The 19,144-nt window shown below is 34.8% G+C and overlaps 2 protein-coding genes across 2 annotated transcripts; both read left to right on the top strand.

Moving 5' to 3' along the window:
• Nucleotides 1-2,405: 2,405 nt before the first annotated feature.
• LOC115983552 lies at nt 2,406-10,381 on the top strand. Its single transcript, XM_031106259.1, has 8 exons — nt 2,406-3,000; nt 4,928-5,428; nt 5,800-5,962; nt 6,339-6,633; nt 8,000-8,072; nt 8,151-8,241; nt 8,586-8,665; nt 9,765-10,381. The coding sequence occupies exons 1-8, from the start codon at nt 2,914-2,916 to the stop codon at nt 10,020-10,022; spliced, it is 1,548 nt and encodes a 515-aa protein (XP_030962119.1). The 5' UTR covers nt 2,406-2,913; the 3' UTR covers nt 10,023-10,381.
• A 3,228-nt stretch (nt 10,382-13,609) lies between these two features.
• Nucleotides 13,610-16,329, top strand: LOC115983543 (yrdC domain-containing protein, mitochondrial). Its single transcript, XM_031106250.1, has 5 exons — nt 13,610-13,838; nt 14,030-14,267; nt 14,775-14,950; nt 15,097-15,388; nt 15,991-16,329. Exons 1-5 carry the CDS (start codon nt 13,736-13,738, stop codon nt 16,055-16,057), a joined length of 876 nt encoding a protein of 291 aa, XP_030962110.1. The 5' UTR covers nt 13,610-13,735; the 3' UTR covers nt 16,058-16,329.
• The last annotated feature ends 2,815 nt before the right edge of the window (nt 16,330-19,144 follow it).

Genomic DNA, 19,144 nt, shown 5'->3' with positions numbered 1-19,144 from the left:
TAGTTTATTGGTGAGTGCAGCATTTTCTAGGGTGTCGTGTTGTCGTGCTGGTGGCATCCATTGAAATCCATACCCACATAGTGAAAATTATTAGTGGACTGCTTCCTTTGCTTGCTTTACAGTTAAAATTGGCAAAAGAAAAAGATTATTTGAAGGTTGGTCGGTCAATTTTCTATTTTTGGTTTTCGTAAAGCAAACAAACTCTCAGTTTCAATAGCTTATCCTATACAGAGTTATTAAATGCGCATTTGTTTCTTTTCATTTAATTACTCAACCGACGAACCGCCGTATTTTGTTTTGTTTTGTTTTTTTTTTTTTTAAAGAAAAGAATGAACACAACCACCATACTCTCACTCATTAATTCCTTATGCTCATTTGATGATGCATCACCCTTAGCCGCCGGGCATTTAGTTAGGTCAAAGGTATGAATTCATCTAGTACTTTCACCCTCGGATATTTTTTCAACAAGGGCAATGTTTATTTCATACTTTGTACACGCAATTTGTCAAACATCTATGTTCAGTTTAAAAAGTTTTGAAAGTAGTGTGGATTAGTATTTAGTCTTTCATTGGTTCAATTTTAGGGTGTCAAACCAAATTGTGGGCTCGATCCACCTATCCAAATTGCCCTGGCTAACCTGACTAATCTTCAGAAATCAAAACCCGTAGGTCGATTAGTGGATTGTTGCATGAAAACCAACCAACTTGACTAATTTCCACCACCAAATCTCACCATTCTTCATTGGTACAAGCCTTTTTTCAGTCAAATATGGGTAGATCTAGTTGAGATCTTGATAGATCTAGCGAGATCTTACCAAATCTAGCCAGTTTCAGCCTAATCTCTCTTCTTCGACTCCAATTGACAACTAACTGCTACCCGAGAAGACTTGACTTGCTCGATTTAACCCCTCTTTCTGGTCGATGGTGGGTCCAAATCTTGGTAACTCAAAATGATTGAGTTTAGTTATAGTTGGGTATAAACCCAATCTAGACTAACTCGTGGACAACCTCAGTTCAGTGTGTTGACTATTTGAGTGGTTTGGCACATGCTAAGAATTATTAAAATAGTAAATCATGTATAACCCATTTTGTGCTGTATATGCTTGAGAGATAGCTTTAATAACATACAAATGGTGTGTGTAATTAAATATTCAAACGTTTAGCCTTTCATTGGTTCAATGTTGGGGTGTCCAATCAAATTGTGGGCTCGACCCACCTGCCCAAACCATTTGGGCTGACTCAACTGATCTCCAGAAACCGATATCGGCTAGTTCGATTGACGAGTTGTTGTATGAAACCAACCAACTTGATTGATCTCCACCATCAAATCTAGTTGTTCTTCGCTTGTACAAGCTTTTTTCCGGTTATATATGGGTAGATCCGGCCAAATCTAGTTAATGTCTTGACAAATGTAGCGAGAAATCTAGCCAGTTTTGGCTTAATACTTCGATTGGCAACAGACTGCTACCCGAGAAGACCTAACTTGCCTGATTTGACCCCTCTTTCTAGTCGGTGGCAGGTCCAAATCTTGGAAACCCACAGTGATCAAGTCTAATTCAAGTTGGGTATAAACCCAACCCATACTGATCCATGGACATCTCTAATTCAATGTGTCACTCTATGCATAATTTGGCAAATGCTAAAAATTACTATAACAACAAATCATGTATAACCGTTTTGTGCTATATATATGCTTGAGAGACAGCTTCAACAACATACAAATGGTGTGTGTAATTAACTATTCAAACGTTTATAAATAAATATTCAATATATTAAGACGATATGTACTATGAGTAATAGTTTATACACAATAATTTTTACAATAATAAATTAATAATTTGCTATTACTGTTAGACTAAGTGTGCGTTTGGATACCGCTTATTTTGCTAAAAATTGAAAATTGAAAACTGAAAATAATAAAAAAATAATAAAAAATTACTGTTCATGCTTGAAAGTACTATTCATATGCCTGATTGCACTATTCATGTTCCATGAACAGTGCAATAGGCGTTGGTTAAAAAAAAAAAAGCTGAAAACACAAATAATCTGGATGTGGACATGCAAACCAAACCGACCCTAAGTGTGCGTTTGGATTGGGATGAAAAATTAAATTTATTTTAGTATTCAGCTTATTTTTGCTACTATTTATGAGCCTTATTGCACTTTTTGATACTATTTATAAACTCTACTGTATTATTTCAACTAATTTTTACTTTTATCTATGATACTTTTAGTAATAAATTTTTAATTTCAATAAAATAAACTGTATTTAAACACTCTCCGACGCTAGCAATTGTGACAGTGAGATATATTAAAAATGTAGTGGTGGATATATAGTGGTGGATATATACCGTATAGTCAATGTCCTTAAAATAACATTTTCTTCGGAGCTGTTGCTTGGAGCAGTAGTTATTGGCGGTTGTATTTGCCGAGTTGAGGGAGACTGGCTTGGTTTATCGTGAGAAATTGAGATGACATGGTCAATAGAGTCATAGATAGAAAAAAGGTGAAAAATATCAAATAAGGCAGTGATGAACCACAAGGTGTGTTTAGTGTTGAAATTTCGAGTCGGTGCGCGCACTGGTGTCTGGGAATTAAGTGGGGAGTGGGCACTGCTTGCTAGTAGGCCAGACTTCCCACCACCTGTTGCCATAAATGTGTGAAACCCACTTTCTCATTTCTCTTCCCCACAACTCAAGGAACTACTGTTTCTTTTATCTCTGTCTCTCGCTTTCTGTGTGTATTGTAGTGGTATTTATTAAAACAGAACGCTTGAGGGGGGAATTGGGGTACGCCTTTTTGTTTCTTTGCACTGTTTATACAATCTTGTCTGGTACAAGGTTTGCTGGGCATTTGGGATTTGGGGTCGTGGGGTTTGTTTTGTTGGCAGTGTTCTTAGCTTTTTTATGACAAAATGGGAACCGAGGACCAGAAGCCTGTAGCTGAGGAAGGCCATGCCGTTGGTTCATGTGAAGCAACAATTGTTGTCCCAGTTCACAAGGTACTTCCTTTCTCCGTTTCTGCTATGCTTTTGTGTGTGTGTGTGTGTGTGTGTTTCACTATTTCTTTAAAATTTTCCTTTCCCAATAGGTAGCAGAGGAGTCCTTTCATGTGAAACTTTCTACCTTATTATTTGTGCGCCAAAATTTAAAAGTTTTGGATGAATTTTATCATTGTTTGCCTTAAAGTTTTGATTTTGATTTTTCTTCAAGTTCAACTGTTTGTGTTTTGGAGAATATCATTTCCTGATAATGAACTGTTTCTCTTTAATTTCTGATGTTAGAATTTTGGTTGTCACGCACTATATATGTGAACTACTACTACGGAATCCAATTCAGTTAACTGCAGATATGGAAATTAGTTTAAGCGGGTGTCTGGTTATTTAAATTTTCTCTTAAGGCAATCGAATTTTGCACTAATAATGGTATGATATGCAGTGTGTATAATTACCATACTCAACCCATGTTTGGAAATTTGAAATCCTGCTCCAGATTAGCAAAGTTCAAATAAGAAAAGATCCATCAAAACCAGCTGATTATGTTGAAATTAACTAACGTATACCTCCCACCTCCAAAATTTAATATTTTGTTCAGAGAAAATATTTAAAGAAAAAGAAGAAGAAGAAGTTTAAGGGATATAAATCCTTTTTTGTTATAATAGAAAACAATAAAACAAATAGCTAATTGCAGCTATAAGGGTTACAGGACCAAAAACTGTACATTTAAGTGTAGAAATCAAATGCTCTGGCCTCAGCGGTTACCGTTTTACCACTTTCATGTAAGCCCACTAGCTCGTTTTCATTTGTTAAAATAAACTTTTGCTTGCTTGTAAAAATATCTATGCACTAATATATCTTTCAAATTAGTAAGGCCTTTTTATTTTAGACTGATTTCACACATCAGTTGATCATTTTCCGGTTTCAGCTAAGTCAAGAAGAATAAGGTAGTTGAATAATGATGAGATTATTTGCTGTGGACCATGGAAGGTCAACCAGGAAAACACTATCTTGTGCAGTGAATACATTGCCATTTTCTGATGATGGCAGAATTCATTCTGTTGCCAGCCAACCTCTGGCAATTTTTTATCTTCACTGTATTTGCAGCACAAAAAGTTGGTTTAAATATAAAAAAGTGCTGCATGTGATTGTTGATAAGCGACTTAAACTTAAGTGGCTATAGGTTTGGGACTTTTATTGGTAATGTTACTAAGTGGGTGTTTTGATGCCCTATGGAGATGAAATTAATCCATTGGGTTTTAGATGGAATTCAATAAATCAATTCCTTTAAAATGTGATCCCCTTTTCTTTTCCTAAAAAAAAAACTTATTTGTTTATTATTTTTTTTTATAGAGGATTTCGAAGTTTATTGATTGAAAATATTAGGCTTTTAAATTTATGTTCCTTTAAGAATAAAAAAAATTGTACTCATATCTTAAGATAGTTTTCCTGTGCAACAGAGACCTATTAATGCACTAGTGAGAGCGTGTGATATACAACAAGTGGATGGAGTAGAGGTAGCAAAGGATATGTGAAATAGGGAATCAACATAGAGTATGATTGGATAGAATGACGAAGAAGAATTCATGTGGTCATTCTTGATTAGTTGACGAGGATCCACAGCTGATATCATTTAAATTCCTTTACTACTTAATAGTTGAGTTGAGAATATATGTATTTATATAATTTCAATGAATTCTGGCATATTTTTAGGTTGATTGTCTATTAAAGCTTTGTAAGGTAGCTAGTCAAGTGAGTTTAGTGAAATCAACATGTTAATTGAAATCCCTACAAAGCTTTAAAAGACCAGCAATCTAAAATATCCCAAAAAATTAGTTTTCTTCTTTGCTAGGTTGTTAAGAGCAAGTAAAAACTTATTTCACTTTATATGCCCATCATGAATATTTTCCAATCTCTCCTTGTTCTATTTCAGGCTGAAGACTCAATGGGAATAACTGAAGAAACCCCACATGTTCATCACTGGAAGCGGCGAAATCTCTTCCTAGAGATACCCTCCAGAACATCAGGAGAGCCCTCTCAGGATTTTGTTGGAATAAAGATATCCTCAACACCAACTCCCACTCCCAAGAAAGTTAATTTTCTGCCGACACCTGGTTATTCTGATGAAAGAATTACTGGGTCTCCAGGGCCCTCCTCAACTAGAGGCAAATCATCCATAAGAAATCTTTTACCAAAATTAAGCTTCATGTATCGAACTTCCTCAGATGTTGAGAAGGCCACCAACCTAGCTTCTGAAGTTTCATCTACAGGGGCACAAGAAAAGCCTTTGATCTCAAGGTCATATTCACTTACAAAAATTTTCACTCCTAGGGTGAAGAGAACATCATCACTACCTGTAACTCCAATTGCACATTCAAACCTGGAAGCTGTGCATATTGGAAGCGTAGGTGGAGCTGGACCTATAAATTCAAGTGTAAGTTTTTCATAATTAGTGTTTTCAGAATGCTTAATCTAGTTGATTGACCAGACTTCTATGAACCAACACATGGTAGTAAACATTAGGGGCACAGCTTCTCTGGTCATGTAGTAAATTTCTTTGTTTGCAATGCTTAGGGACAAGGAAATTAATTTATAGTTAAATATTTTCAACGTGGCATATGCACTGAGCAGGCATCACAAGAATAAGTCAATCACATCCAAAATTGCCTGTGCTAACTTTGAGTACACTTTCCCTTTCTTTTTCCAACACCTATGATATTATATTTTTTGAAGTCTTAACATCATGGTGATATTCGTACAAGGATCTTAGCATCCATAGCTTTATTTTTTTATTTCCATTTGCAGAGAAAAGGAGTACGAGTGCAGATATCTCGCTCTCTTTCAGTCCCTATAAACAACAAAGAGAGAAGCATTAGGAGGATGGATTCATTTTTCCGTGTAATTCCTTCTACACCTCGAGTGAAGGATGGAGATGCAATTTCAAATGCTTCTCCCACCAAGGATGCTGGTAATTTCATTGTGTTAATTTTTTTAAGCACTCATGATTGCATTCATGAATATCAGAATTTAATTGGATTTTATGTTTGATAGCTCTAATTTATATGATAGAAAATAAATTGACAAAGCAAAATGGGACAAGTTCTTAAAAACAAGGCCTGGTTTTTTTCTTAAAAATGGGACAAGTTCACTATTCACTTACAGCTTATGGTCTATATGCATAATATTGCTGATTTTCAAGAGGCGTATAGAAATATTCTTTCTTCTCCTCCTTTTCAATGGTTTTTTAACTGAATGTTATTACTTTAAAATTTTCATTGTCTGCATATTATAAAATCTGTTCCTTGAAGTTATCAGCGGATATCTTATTGTAATCTTATGGTCAGATAACAATGATGATGATGGTGAAGACATAGCTGAAGAAGAGGCTGTCTGTAGAATTTGTCTGGTTGAACTGTGTGAAGGAGGTGAGACTCTCAAGATGGAGTGCAGCTGCAAAGGTGAACTTGCTCTCGCCCACCAAGAATGTGCTGTAAAATGGTTCAGCATCAAGGGTAACAAGACCTGTGATGTGTGCAAGCAAGATGTTCAGAATTTACCTGTCACTCTTTTACGTATTCAAAGTATGCGAACTCGAAATACTGGAGCAAGTAGAACACTAGAAGATGCTACTGGAAACAGGCAAGTGAAAATAATTTAACTCCTGAACTTGTAATTGTGCTTCATTGACTGCTTATTGCTAAGAAAATATGGGAGATCAAGATAAAATATGGAATCCTGTGGAAGCCACGCCTAACTTCAATTTGTTCTAAAATCTGGGGAGCCAGCCAGCCAAGTTATTAGAGTCCCTTAAATATTTCAAAATGTCTATGGCCTGTTTCTTTTACTTCTCTTATTCTTCTCAGAGCACTATAGGCTCTCTTATTGTGCCTCATTGTTATGAGATGTCTTGAGTATTGGGTTGGTTTGTGAGTGGTGGATTAATTTTCTGAACTATTTTCTCCTTACTTTTATCCAATTTAGTTAAGAGAAACAATAAGAGTAAGGTTTGCTTCAAAGGAAACCTAAACCTCCAACTTAAACTAGCTAACAATTGTAATTTGGGAATTCATGACTTCCTTTAATGGCTCATTTCTGGCCACTGATGAACGTATGTAAGACTCTTGTCCCAACAATGCTTTTGTACTGGTAAATTATTGCATAATTAAAGCAAGATATAATCCTCATTTAGCTAGCCTCTTTGCCTACCAGAAGAGTTTATAGTTTTTCCACCCTTTTTAAATTCAGTACATCTTTTCCAGTTGTGCAGGTGGTATCCTGTATGTTTCTTTTAAAAATCCTCTATAAGAACCATGCCCATCTGTGGATCCTGTAGTAATACTGTATAAAATTGAATTTGGTCCATAACATCTAAGTTGGCTTTTCTGTTTGAATGTATTCAAAACAACCCGCTTTTCAGATGATCCCTATAGAAGAGTGGGATTATAACGATATCTAGTTACTTGTTTCCCCATTTCTATTTAAAATCATCCGTAAGAAAAGCATTTTGTTTCCACTTAGCCAAGGAAATGGTTATGGGCATTGAAGCCTTTGTCTCAACACCATACCAGTCCCTCAGGTTTGAGTTCTACCTTTTCTCTGCCTCAAGCTGTATCCAGACATTGGGGCCAAGGATATAATTCATCATTTATCCTACATTAATTTAGTACTGAACTTGCACACTGACTTGAGATTCTTGAATCTCAAGCTATTAACTTTCAGTTGAAATTTCTCGAGGCTTGAGCAATGTAAGCCTCTTATCCACTATCAAGTTTCTGATTTTTGTTGAGATAAGAAGCAGTCATCCATTGTTACTATCTCTTGAACACTTCATTTCCACGATTCTTCTATTCTTAAATGTATTATAACTTTGAGTAAAATCATGAGTACTTTGAGTTTTGCCCAGTATAAAATCCAATCAAATTTCAATATTGTCCAAGTTTTTCTTCTTGTATTATAATCTCTATAATGAAATAGTCATGAATTTTATTAGTTAAAATTTTGTTAGGGTTTGGCAGGAGGTACCAGTACTCGTCATTATCAGCATGCTGGCCTACTTTTGTTTCCTTGAGCAGCTCCTGGTAATATTAGCAGTTTCACATCAAGATCTATCAAATTTGCTGTTATATATCCTTGGTAATGTATCTGTTTGTGTGCAGGTTGGGAATATGGGTACTGGTGCGATCGCTATATCACTTCCATTTTCCTGTGTACTGGGTCTACTCTCATCCATGACCTCATCAACCATGGGTATGCTATCAAAGATCCTTAATGAATAAGAAATAATGTAAAGATTGATGAATCTTTTGTAGGGATATTATCTGAGGAACTATATGTTGCAAATTGGACATGTGGACCAGTGGAATACCGAATACATTAAGAAACCAGATTAATTAGAAGACACAGACACACCCAAGGCAACTGTAATCAATAATTTCATAATAAACACTAAAGCTTTGATTAAGTGTAAAATGTCCTAGTAAATGTTGGTGCAATAATGACTGTGAATGGTACTCACCTATGAAATTATGTTGGACCAATTGTCTGTTCCTTACGATTTGACTGACCCTTACCTTTTGAACCCTTGTATTCAGTGAAGAGAAGATTTGTCTGGGTCTATGCATCGGTTCAGTTTGCTCTGGTGGTTCTCTTTGCACATATATTTTACTCTCTGGTAAGAGCCTTTCTTCTTCATATATTTTCATTGCTTGCTTAGTTGCTTGGAACTACAATAGAGCTAAATTGATCCAAGAAATTTAGGGTGATGGTTTGGTAATTATCTATGAAGTACACACTTCATTTAGGGTGTCGTACCTATGTCGGACACGGGACACGCTTGAGAAACTTCTGCATGCTTGCCCTAGTCATGTCCTTTAAAAAAAAATAAATTGTGGGACATGGGAACAAGAGGAATCAAATTACCCTATCACAAAACAAATGGATCATTTATGCTCTAATAGTAACAGTGAGTTTGGAAATTAATAAATATTCTTATTCTTGGTTTATTTTCTAATTTCTAAACGTCCTTTAACAGTCATGAATTCACTTTATTATCCATTATTGCTCTTAAATTGATATTATTTAACATTATATGAAAAATAAATGCTTAAAATATATAGAAAATAAAAATAAAAATATAATTAATAATTCTTTAATAGAAGTGTCCCGCCATACCCGTGTTCTATTTTTTCAAAAAAATGTTGTGTTGTCATGTTGTACCTATACCCATACTCTGTCCATGCTTCCTAGCTGATTATCTTGAAGGAGGGCTTATATGACCCTGTAACCTTTTGGACATCATGGTTCATGAATCAAGTTTACATATATAGGATTGAATAAAAGATTTTACAAATCTTAGATTGAACTTTGTATATACTATTTTTTTTATGGGTGGAACTTTGGTCATGGTCCCAATATAAGAGTCATATCCAGATTGAGGTAGGCAAATCATTTTCCCTTAAAATATAGTATGAATTAATAGTATCCATCACCAGATCTACAAATGGCTCTTTTCCAGTTTGTGAATCTTCAGGTCCCAGATAAGCTAACCAAGCATGCCATGTGTCAAAAGATGGGTGCTTCAGCCAATATGTTACACTTTTGTAGCTCTTTTTTTTAGTTACTGTAGCATCGCTTTTTCACTTTGATTTAGCACAGTAGATTAGTCATGGGAGGCTGATGTATGATTAGAACAGCAATGAATTGCACTTTCCAAGTAAAACAAATCTAATACAAATTTGTATGTATTGCTTGCATTGATTTGTGGACTTCAGGTATCTTTGCAAGCAGTCTTGTCGATTTTGCTGGCAACATTTGCTGGTTTTGGTGTCGCAATGAGTGGGAGTTCCATCCTTGTTGAGTTTTTTAGATTGCGAAGAAGATGGCAGGCACAGTTAGAGCAGCGTAATGGTTCACAAGTGATGACTCGACCTGGCCAATTCCCCAGATCGTTAAACTCACCACGGATAGTCCCCCCTGAACGCCGCCACCAAACTGAAGTTCAAAATCCAGAAACGTTTAGTGGGGTTTGAAATAATATCTCATTGGGGGTTAATATTACATGGCTTAGCTAGCTGTAATGGTTCCAGCTGATTTTGTTATTCCTGAGTTGAGGCACCTGATGACTTGTAGTAATGTATCATCACAAATGGGATCTCACACGTATCTTTATCAGCTTAAGTTATAACACGAAGACGTGTTTGTACAGGCTTCTGATGGTAGTAATAGAATGAATCCCATATGTATTTTGCTGCTGCAGTTTATTTGGGTACTCACAACATGCCTGTCTCTTAGGTAGGTGGGATTCATGTTTTATGAGTGGGATGATGCATGCATCCAAAATATTAGGTACTTTTTCCATATTATTGAAGATTTTGTATTCAATGTGTTATAGCACTAGCACAGATTTTCAGCCAGGAATTATAGCATGTTCTCTATCCCGAAGATACCAGTGTTAAGAATGGTGCACAAGATATCATGGTTCAAATCTCTTAACTCCTGACTCGTATTATTTAAAAAAAAAAAGAAAAAAGAAAAATGAAAAAAAAACAGCATGAGACGAGAACAATACAAATTAGTCCTTGCTGGACAAGTCACAAATCCTATTTCAAAATAGTGAGGCGGCTATAAGGACGTGCTCTATGTAATGATGTGCGTGTGGTGAATTGGCAATGACTGGCTGAATGGCCTAGGGACGGACCTATACTTCGGCAGAGGGGGGCCATTGCCCACCCCCCAAATTTAAAAAAAAAAAGAAAAAAAAGAAAAAAGATTTGTCCTAATATATATATATATATATATATATATTTGTCTCTCTTCCTCTAAAATATTTAGATATTGACCTACAAGAAAAAAAAAATAAAATAAAATTCATGCTCCTTTAACTACAAAAAAAAAAGGACTAAACAAAAATCACGCATAAAATAAGAAACACTTATTTTGTATCCTGGTTCCGTCCCTATGCTAAGTGTTGGAAAAGATTTTAGAAATGAAGACAGATTGAATAATGCCATGAATTTGCAATGACTGGCCGAACGAGTGTTGGAAAAGATTTTTGAAATGAAGACAGATTGAATAATGCCACCACTGACAACGAATGTGTTTTCCTGCTTGTTTTTTTATTTTTTATTTTATCTTTGGTATATTATTAGCAAAAATATAACTCCACAATACTCCCCTAGATTCTCATTGTGGATTGAAACAAATTATAGAATTATGGGTAAGTGATTAAATTCATTATTTTCTAACAACTTAAGCTATTGGAGAAATTGGTAATTTATTATGATTTTAGGAGGTCCTACGTTCCGGCTTAAGTTTTTGGAACAACCGGTGATTTATCATGTTGAAATCTAAAAGAAAGTGAAATATTGTAGAGAATTGAGAAAGAACATTAATTAGGGTTTTAGACCCCAGTTGTTAATTTTGAGAAAGAGTACTGTTAGGGTTATGGTAGGTACTATAGCTTCAAATTCTTCACCCACCCACTAATCTTCAAATCTACTTGAAACTCTCTAGAATGGTGAAATTGAGGGAAACTTGATTACAAAACTCTAGGCATACAAATGGAGTTTTCACTCCTCAAGAAAATCTCTCTCGAAACAACTTATAATGTCCTTTTTATATCCCAACAAGTAGGACACTAATTGGGCTTGAAATAGACAAGTTATTAGGTCTTTTGCATTGTTGATTTGCGCAAACTCCACCTATCAAATCGATGTGGAATCAATGCTAGAGTCCATACTGAAACATCACTTTCGAGGCTTGATCGATTGAGGTGGTATGAGATTGGAGTCAAGCTTTCTGTTGAGAAGGCAAAGACTTATATTTTCTTAAGCAACTTTTATGTCTTCAATTTGATTTTCAATTATCACTTTAAGACACAACAAAACTCACACTTTAACAACTAAAACAAATAAACCTAACAACTAGAAGCAAGAGAGGAATAGAGAGAACACACATGGGCTACGCCGTTTGCCTTAATGACCTACGTCCATGAGCTAAAGCCCTTTGACAACTACATCTTGATATTAGCATTGTGTATTGTTATAGTGACCTTAATAGGGTTTATATAAAAGCAGTAACGCCTAAGATTACGTGTACATAGGTTGAGAAATACAACCGTACCTCTTGCGCCAATACATAAAATAATATAAACCAAATATATATCTTTAACAACAAATCAGGCTATAAAGTTTTTGTGTTCTCTACTGCATTCAATTTTAACATAAGCCATATATATGTCTTCCCATGCACGTGCATATGAAAGTTTTTTTTTTTTTTCCTTGAATTTATAACACATGTTTTTGCTTTTTGGTAGAGTATAAATAAACTCTTTGACGATTTTTTTTTTTTTTTTTTTTTTTTTTTTTTTTTTTTTTTTTTTCCATTTGGCCTTAAATTTTTAACAATTTCGTTAGTGGTGATGTTTGTAAAATAATGTGGAAAAATAGCATCTCAAGTTTTTAAGACTCGAGTTTCATGATAGAACTCGAGTCTTAAATGCTTGAGTTCCTGAGCTGGCAAACAAAAATTATCCACATGGAATTCACGTAGAACTCGAGTATCTCGAGTTTATAATACTCGAGTTCTTCCTCATCTGCTTCTGTAGATTCTTCCTCCTCTGTTTTTCAGTTCTGCTCCTTTGGATCTACTCTCTGCTTTTCAAATTGTTCTGTGTTCTCCAAATCTCTGTTTTTCTTCATTCGGATCTATGTTTTCCGGATAGTGTCTTTGGATTTGCGTTTTCCAGATCGTTCTTCTTATTCTTTCAGATCTGGTTCTTCGGTTCTTTAGATTGTCTTCATCTTCATCTTTGTTCTTTAGATACTTCTATAGAACTCGAGTCTAAGAAACTTGAGTTTCACGTGAATAAATTGATTTTATCACCGAACTCAAGTTTCACAGACTCGAGATGCTAAGGGGGTGTTTGGATCATCAATTTTTATAACTCATAACTCAAAAATGGTGGGACTCAAAGCTAGAAGTCCATTTGGCACCACCATAACTCTGTTTCTATCATTCAATTCTCTGATTTTTGAGTGATGAGTTATGGAAACTGAAAACACATTTTAGCTATTTTCAGTTTCTATAACTTGTAACTCATAACTCAATGACATTTTTGTAATTAGACACAAATGGGACCCACTGGTCATAACTCATTTGACCAATCTACCATTTTTTTTTTCTTGTGTTCGGTCTCAGGTGTCTTCCTTCTTTTTTTTTTTTTTTTTTCCTAGGTTTGGTCTCGGGTGTTCTTCCTCTTTTTTTTTTTTTTTTTTTTTCTTCTTTCACTGGGTTCGGTGATCTGGGTTTCTTTTTCTTTTCTTTTCTTTTTTCATTGGGTTCGGTTTTTTTTTTTTTTTTTTTTGGTTCAAGTTTCTGGATACTAAAAAAAAGGCTGCACCCAGTGACAGGTATGGAGCCCACAAACAGTGTGAAAAATATTAAGTGATGACAAATGAGTGATGATGCCAAACGAGTGTGGTATTTTAAAGTGATGAGTTATGAGTGAAAAATGATAAATGATGAATAACGGAAATTGATATAAAAAAAAGCCATCCAAACAGCTCCTAATTTCCTAAATAGTTTCCAAAACCTTACTTACTAACGATATTCTCTCCCAAAATTAGCTAGCCTCCAAATTACCTCCTCTTTGACTGACTATGTTACTACAGAGTGGCTACTTTACAGAGAGAGAAACAGTCAACGCAGAAGATTGCGAAGTTGCCGACTCACTCCACATTCAATGGAATACCGAATACCCAGTACGATGAATGTTCCAACAACAGCACAAAGACTACCTCTTCTTAATGCTCGTGCCTTTCACTTCCTCTCTCTCCCTCTCCGAGGTCACACACACTCTCTCTCTCTCTCCTAACATTATTACTACTCTGTTTGGTTGTTAAGAAAAAAAAAAGCAACCTTTTGAGTCTTTCTTTCTGTTTTTTGTACTTGCTTTCTGTATCTGAATATGAGAAACCTACTACAAGTTATGGCCCAGCAACAAAAACTATGGAACTTATTAAGCTGTGTTTTCCAGGTGCTTCCAAGTTTGGCTCACATGTGCCAATATTGTGTCATAGTAGGAGAGTGAGAGTGGGGTTGTCGAATAAAATGGCTCTGAGTTTGGAAAACTGCGATGTGGGCGTTGAAAATAAGCTGGGGGTGGTTCGCCCTGCCACTGAACATTACGCTAAGGAGGCAATTCAAGCACTTAAAGCTGAGAAGGTTATTGTAGTGCCTACCGATACAATTTACGGGTTCGCTTGTGATGCCTGGTATGCGTTTTGATAGATTGCCTATCACCTGTTTGTTGAAAATCCTCAATGCATTTGTATTGCTTTCTGATTTCTTGTCTTTGAGTTTTAAGAATAGGTTAAACTTGGTATGCGTATTCCAAAATTTCATTATGGTTGTGTTGCCTATAAACATAAAAGATGTGATATCCTGGATAATCAGGATTGGATTGGATGAATGTGTTGTGCAGACGTGGGCTGAGTAGCCCCAAATGTAACTTAATTAATCCTTTTTAGGGTATAGGGCAGATGTAACTAGCGCTTCCTCAAGTTGTGACAAAAGACGTTTTAACTTTTTAGAATGATTCTATATAGTCTCTGACTCTCAGTCCATTAAGCCTCATCTTATTTTGGTTTTTTAATCATTGTGTTTAAAAATAAGACTCATCTTTACTGCTCAGTTTTGGAAAATAGTGCAGTCTCAATTCTGTAAATGAATTTGTCACTTTGGAAGATTTATATTAATGCTTTATTTCTTGTATTCTGCAGTTCTATGGAAGCAGTGAATCGGATTTACAAGATTAAAGGACGTGAACATACACGCCCTTTGGCAATATGTGTTGGGGATGTATCAGATATAATGCGCTTTGCTGTCACGGACTATTTGCCTCAGGGCTTGCTTGATTCTCTACTGCCAGGGCCTGTTACTGTTGTATTAAGGCGAGGTTTGTGACTCAGACATCTGTCTTCACAGAAAAAGGAAGAGATTATAGTGCTTAGGATCTGTTGTTGAATAATTCTGTTTGTACTTATAGCTGTTAATTGTTGAACTATGATGTAGTCTAAGTGTAGGTATTTGAATCTTTTACAGGAGAGTCAAGTATTCTTGAGAAGTCTTTGAACCCAGGATTGGATAGCATAGGAGTCCGAGTGCCTGACTGTAACTTTATCAGGGCTATTGCTCGTGGTTTGGGAAGTGCACTGGCCCTTACCAGTGCAAATCTGAGTGGGCAGCCAAGTAGTGTCTGCATCAAAGATTTTGAGAACCTGTGGCAACACTGTGCATTTGTTTATGATGGTGGTGTGCTTCCATCTGGTCGAGCAGGCTCAACAATTGTGGACCTCACCAGGCTAGGAAAGTACAAGATTATTAGACCTGGAAGGTAAGAGTTGGTAGTATATTACTATGTTGTGAATTGAAGAGAAAGAGGAAAAATAAATATTATAACCATAGCTTTTGAATGTTGTGAATAAAGTCATGATAATCATTGTTTAGTAGAAGCAGTCTATTGATTGTTACATATGCCTTTGATAATTTCAAGAATGCATTCTGTGAACATTGCATTAGTTATTTTAAATACGTTAAAAAGATAGTAATATTAGAAAGGAATTTTTTTTTTTTTTTTTTAAAATCTTTCATACTTTCTGGTATGAGTATAGTGAAAGTATATTGCCCTATGCTCAAAAAACAAGAATAAAAAAAAAAAATTGTTAAAGCCATTCTAAAATTCAAGTTTCATTTGTTAAGCAATCACTCATAATTTGAAGATTATAACGGGATATGTAATGAACTAATTCTCATCTATCTATCTATAAATACAAATATATTCTTTTGTTTTTGCACTTGAATTTGCTGTTTCTGCAGAACTATAGACTTTTGTATGATTGACAGGAATGCTTAATTTAAAGTTCTATTTTCATGTAAATCCTAGTGCTAATAAGCCTATGAATATTAACTCTGCTATATTTTGCCTTGTATTTCCAGTGCAAACGAAGAGACTATTGCAATTCTTGAAAGACATTCTCTACTAGAAGAAGCAACAGCTACTTGAGGAAGTGACGAAACAATATTCAGGTCACTTATGTGTTAAAGACTTGGTGTTTTATTACAGAGGCAGGAACCATGAAAGGTTCTACTTGGGTGTGTGAGAAATTGTGTCAGTCTGCGTCATTGTATTGTAGATAATTTAACCACCAGTCATATTCTTGAACCGCATTGGAAAGTTTCGCTGAATTTTTCCCCTTTTCTAAATTCTGAATTATGGTAACGCCATTCACCCAAAAAAGAATTTATATATTCATTGCCAAAGAACCATTAAAATCATGTGTACATCTGGTGAAACTGAAATCATATCCTTGTCTTTTGCATAGAATTTGAAAGGAACCCGTCAACCTTTTAACTGTGAGCTTAGTATAAATGGTGACCACTCTCATCAATTCTTTATAGGTAAAGGAAATTCCTGTTTTCATTGGCATAAATGTAATTCATCATAAGCAAATCTTGAGGAAGAGAGTACCTGTGTCTGGACTTCATATAAATATCTTCGTTTAATGCCAGCAGGGAAGTACATCTGAAGATAACTCATCCTAAAATCCTAAATATGTTCTTTTACCCCGCCCCCTCCATTTTTGCCTGATTGTTTGCTTTGAAGTCAAATCTTAAACTGCCAAAAGGATGAGTCAGATTCCTCAGAGTCACAGATGCTATTCGGATCAAAATGTGATGCAGACCATGGCCATCAATCAACTTGCAGTCAAGATTATATTAGGGGCATTGTTAAGTCTCAATGAACAGGCTTTTCTCCAAGGGATCATTGAGTTTTTGTGTTTTCTTATTCTGGTTTATAAGTAGTTTCTTGGTGTTGGTTTTTATGACTTTGTGGGTGGTTTATTACAGTAACTAGTCGCAGACCCACGCGATGCGTAGGAATAAATAATTATTTTGTTTAGTATTATAATGTATAATTTTTTCTCTAAAATTTGTTGAAGATATTTGTTCTCCCTAAAAATTAAACAATTTCTATTTGGTCTAGTTAGGTTTACTTCGGCCCCATTTGATGATGTCTACTTCGGTCCAATTTGGTCAATTTCGGTCCCCTTCAGTCCATTTTAGACTAATTGGGCCTTAAAGTGATTTTTTTTTTTTTTTGGGTAGGTTGCTTTTTCAATTTTAGCTCAAAATTTCATTTTTCTCTTAATTTTTGGGTTGGAAAGTATTAAATTTTATTATATTTGGGCTAAACTCTTTAGTTTTAAGTTAAAAAATACAAAGAAAACAGATGTTAGAAATTATAAATATGAGCCCTAAAAATGCAATAAAAATGATAAATATTCAAAAGTCTTATTCAGTCCACATTGGTTCTATTCAGTCCATTCTATCCTTTTTGGTTCAATTTGGTCCTATTCGGTCTTATTCAATCCACTTTACTGCTACTCAGTCCATTTGGTCCGCATTGGCTTTATTCGGTTCACATTGGTCCTATTCTGTCCACTTTGGTCCTATTCTGTCCGCATTAGTTCTATTCGGTCCATTCTATTCACTTTGGTCCTATTTTTGGTTTATGTCCACTTTGGTTCTATTTGATCCATTTTGTCCACTTCAATCATATTCGGGCCATTCAGTCCATTTTATCCACTTTGGTTCTATTTGGTTCATTTTGTTTACTTCGGTCCAATTTTGCCCTATTTGGTCAATTCTGTCCACTTTGGTTCTGATCTATCCATTCATTCTTATTCAGTCCACTTTGGTCCTAATCTGTTCATTTATTCTTATTAAGTCTACTTTGGTCCTACTCAGTTCCCTTCGGTCCACTTTGTTCCATTTGGTCCAATTCGGTTGATTTGGACCACTACGGTCCATTTTGGTCCACTTCAATCCATTTTTGTGCACTTACATAATGGGCGAAGATATGTTTGGGTCGAAAGTACCTATTCTAAATCCAATTTATTAAAAATATATAAAGTTCAAATTCAAATTGTAATCTCTAAAATCTTATACATAGCATTTATTCCTGCTACGCTTTTGTTGAGCCACATCAATGTAGCATTTCATTCTACTTCGATATGACTAAATTTAAGTGAAAATCTTTTTAAATAAAAAAACTATGAATATAAAAATGTAATTTTAAGGCAGTTATTCATTTGCTTTAACGTCGTTACTTTTAAATGAATTGCATGAGGTTGATTATACATTTAAGCAAATAAATAAATATATATAAATATATATATATATGTATGTATGTATGTATGTATGCATGTATCATTTTTATTTAAATAAATTATTCAAATTATTCATTCTCTTAAAAGAGATTATCAAGACAGTCAAAACTCATATCAAACTTATATTGAATATGTATAATTTATTCTCTAAATTTTATTGTAGATTATTTGTTGTCCCTAAAAACAAAACAATTTCAAAAAGTAATTTCCATTAGTCTAATTTTACAATTATATAGTTTTATAATTTTTGATGTTTTTGATTGATATTATTCTTTTTTGAAATGGTCCATGTTCTTCTAACTATTTTTATTATGCATTATATTTTCCTAATTTCTTTTGGTACAATTAAAAATATCAAGTTTCAAAACTATTATTCAAATTCTCATTACCTTAAGGAGATTATTATGATAACCAAAACTTATTATATAATTACAATTGATGTTATTCAAATAATTGATAATACTCTTAACCCAAACTTGTATTTTCCCATTCTTAAAATAGGTACACCACCCCACCAACACCAAAAATTGATTGGTGTCTTGATCTAATAATAAAGAACTATCATTAAGAGTGGATGTCATAGGTTAAAACACTCTAAAAAAAGGTACACCAAATTAGACTGAAGTGATTTGAAATAGACCAAATGGACAAAAGTGGAGTGAAATGGACCAAATTGGACCGAAGTGGACCAAAATGGATCCAATGGACCGAAGTAGATCAAAAGGACCGAATTGGACGAAATGGACCAAAGTGGAGCTAAGTAGACTAGATTGGTCTGAAGTGGACTAAATGGACTGAAGTGAACCAATTGGACCGAAGTGGACTGGATTGACCATAGTAGACTGAATGGACCTAATTGGATTAAAGTGGACTGCAGTAGATGAAATTAGACTGAAGTGGACCAAATTAAACCAAATAGA

Source organism: Quercus lobata, chromosome 1 (genome assembly GCF_001633185.2).
Source record: "Quercus lobata isolate SW786 chromosome 1, ValleyOak3.0 Primary Assembly, whole genome shotgun sequence".
NCBI lineage: Eukaryota > Viridiplantae > Streptophyta > Magnoliopsida > Fagales > Fagaceae > Quercus > Quercus lobata.
The sequence above is the reverse complement of the archived record's forward strand: the minus strand, read 5'-3'. Positions and strand labels throughout refer to the sequence as shown.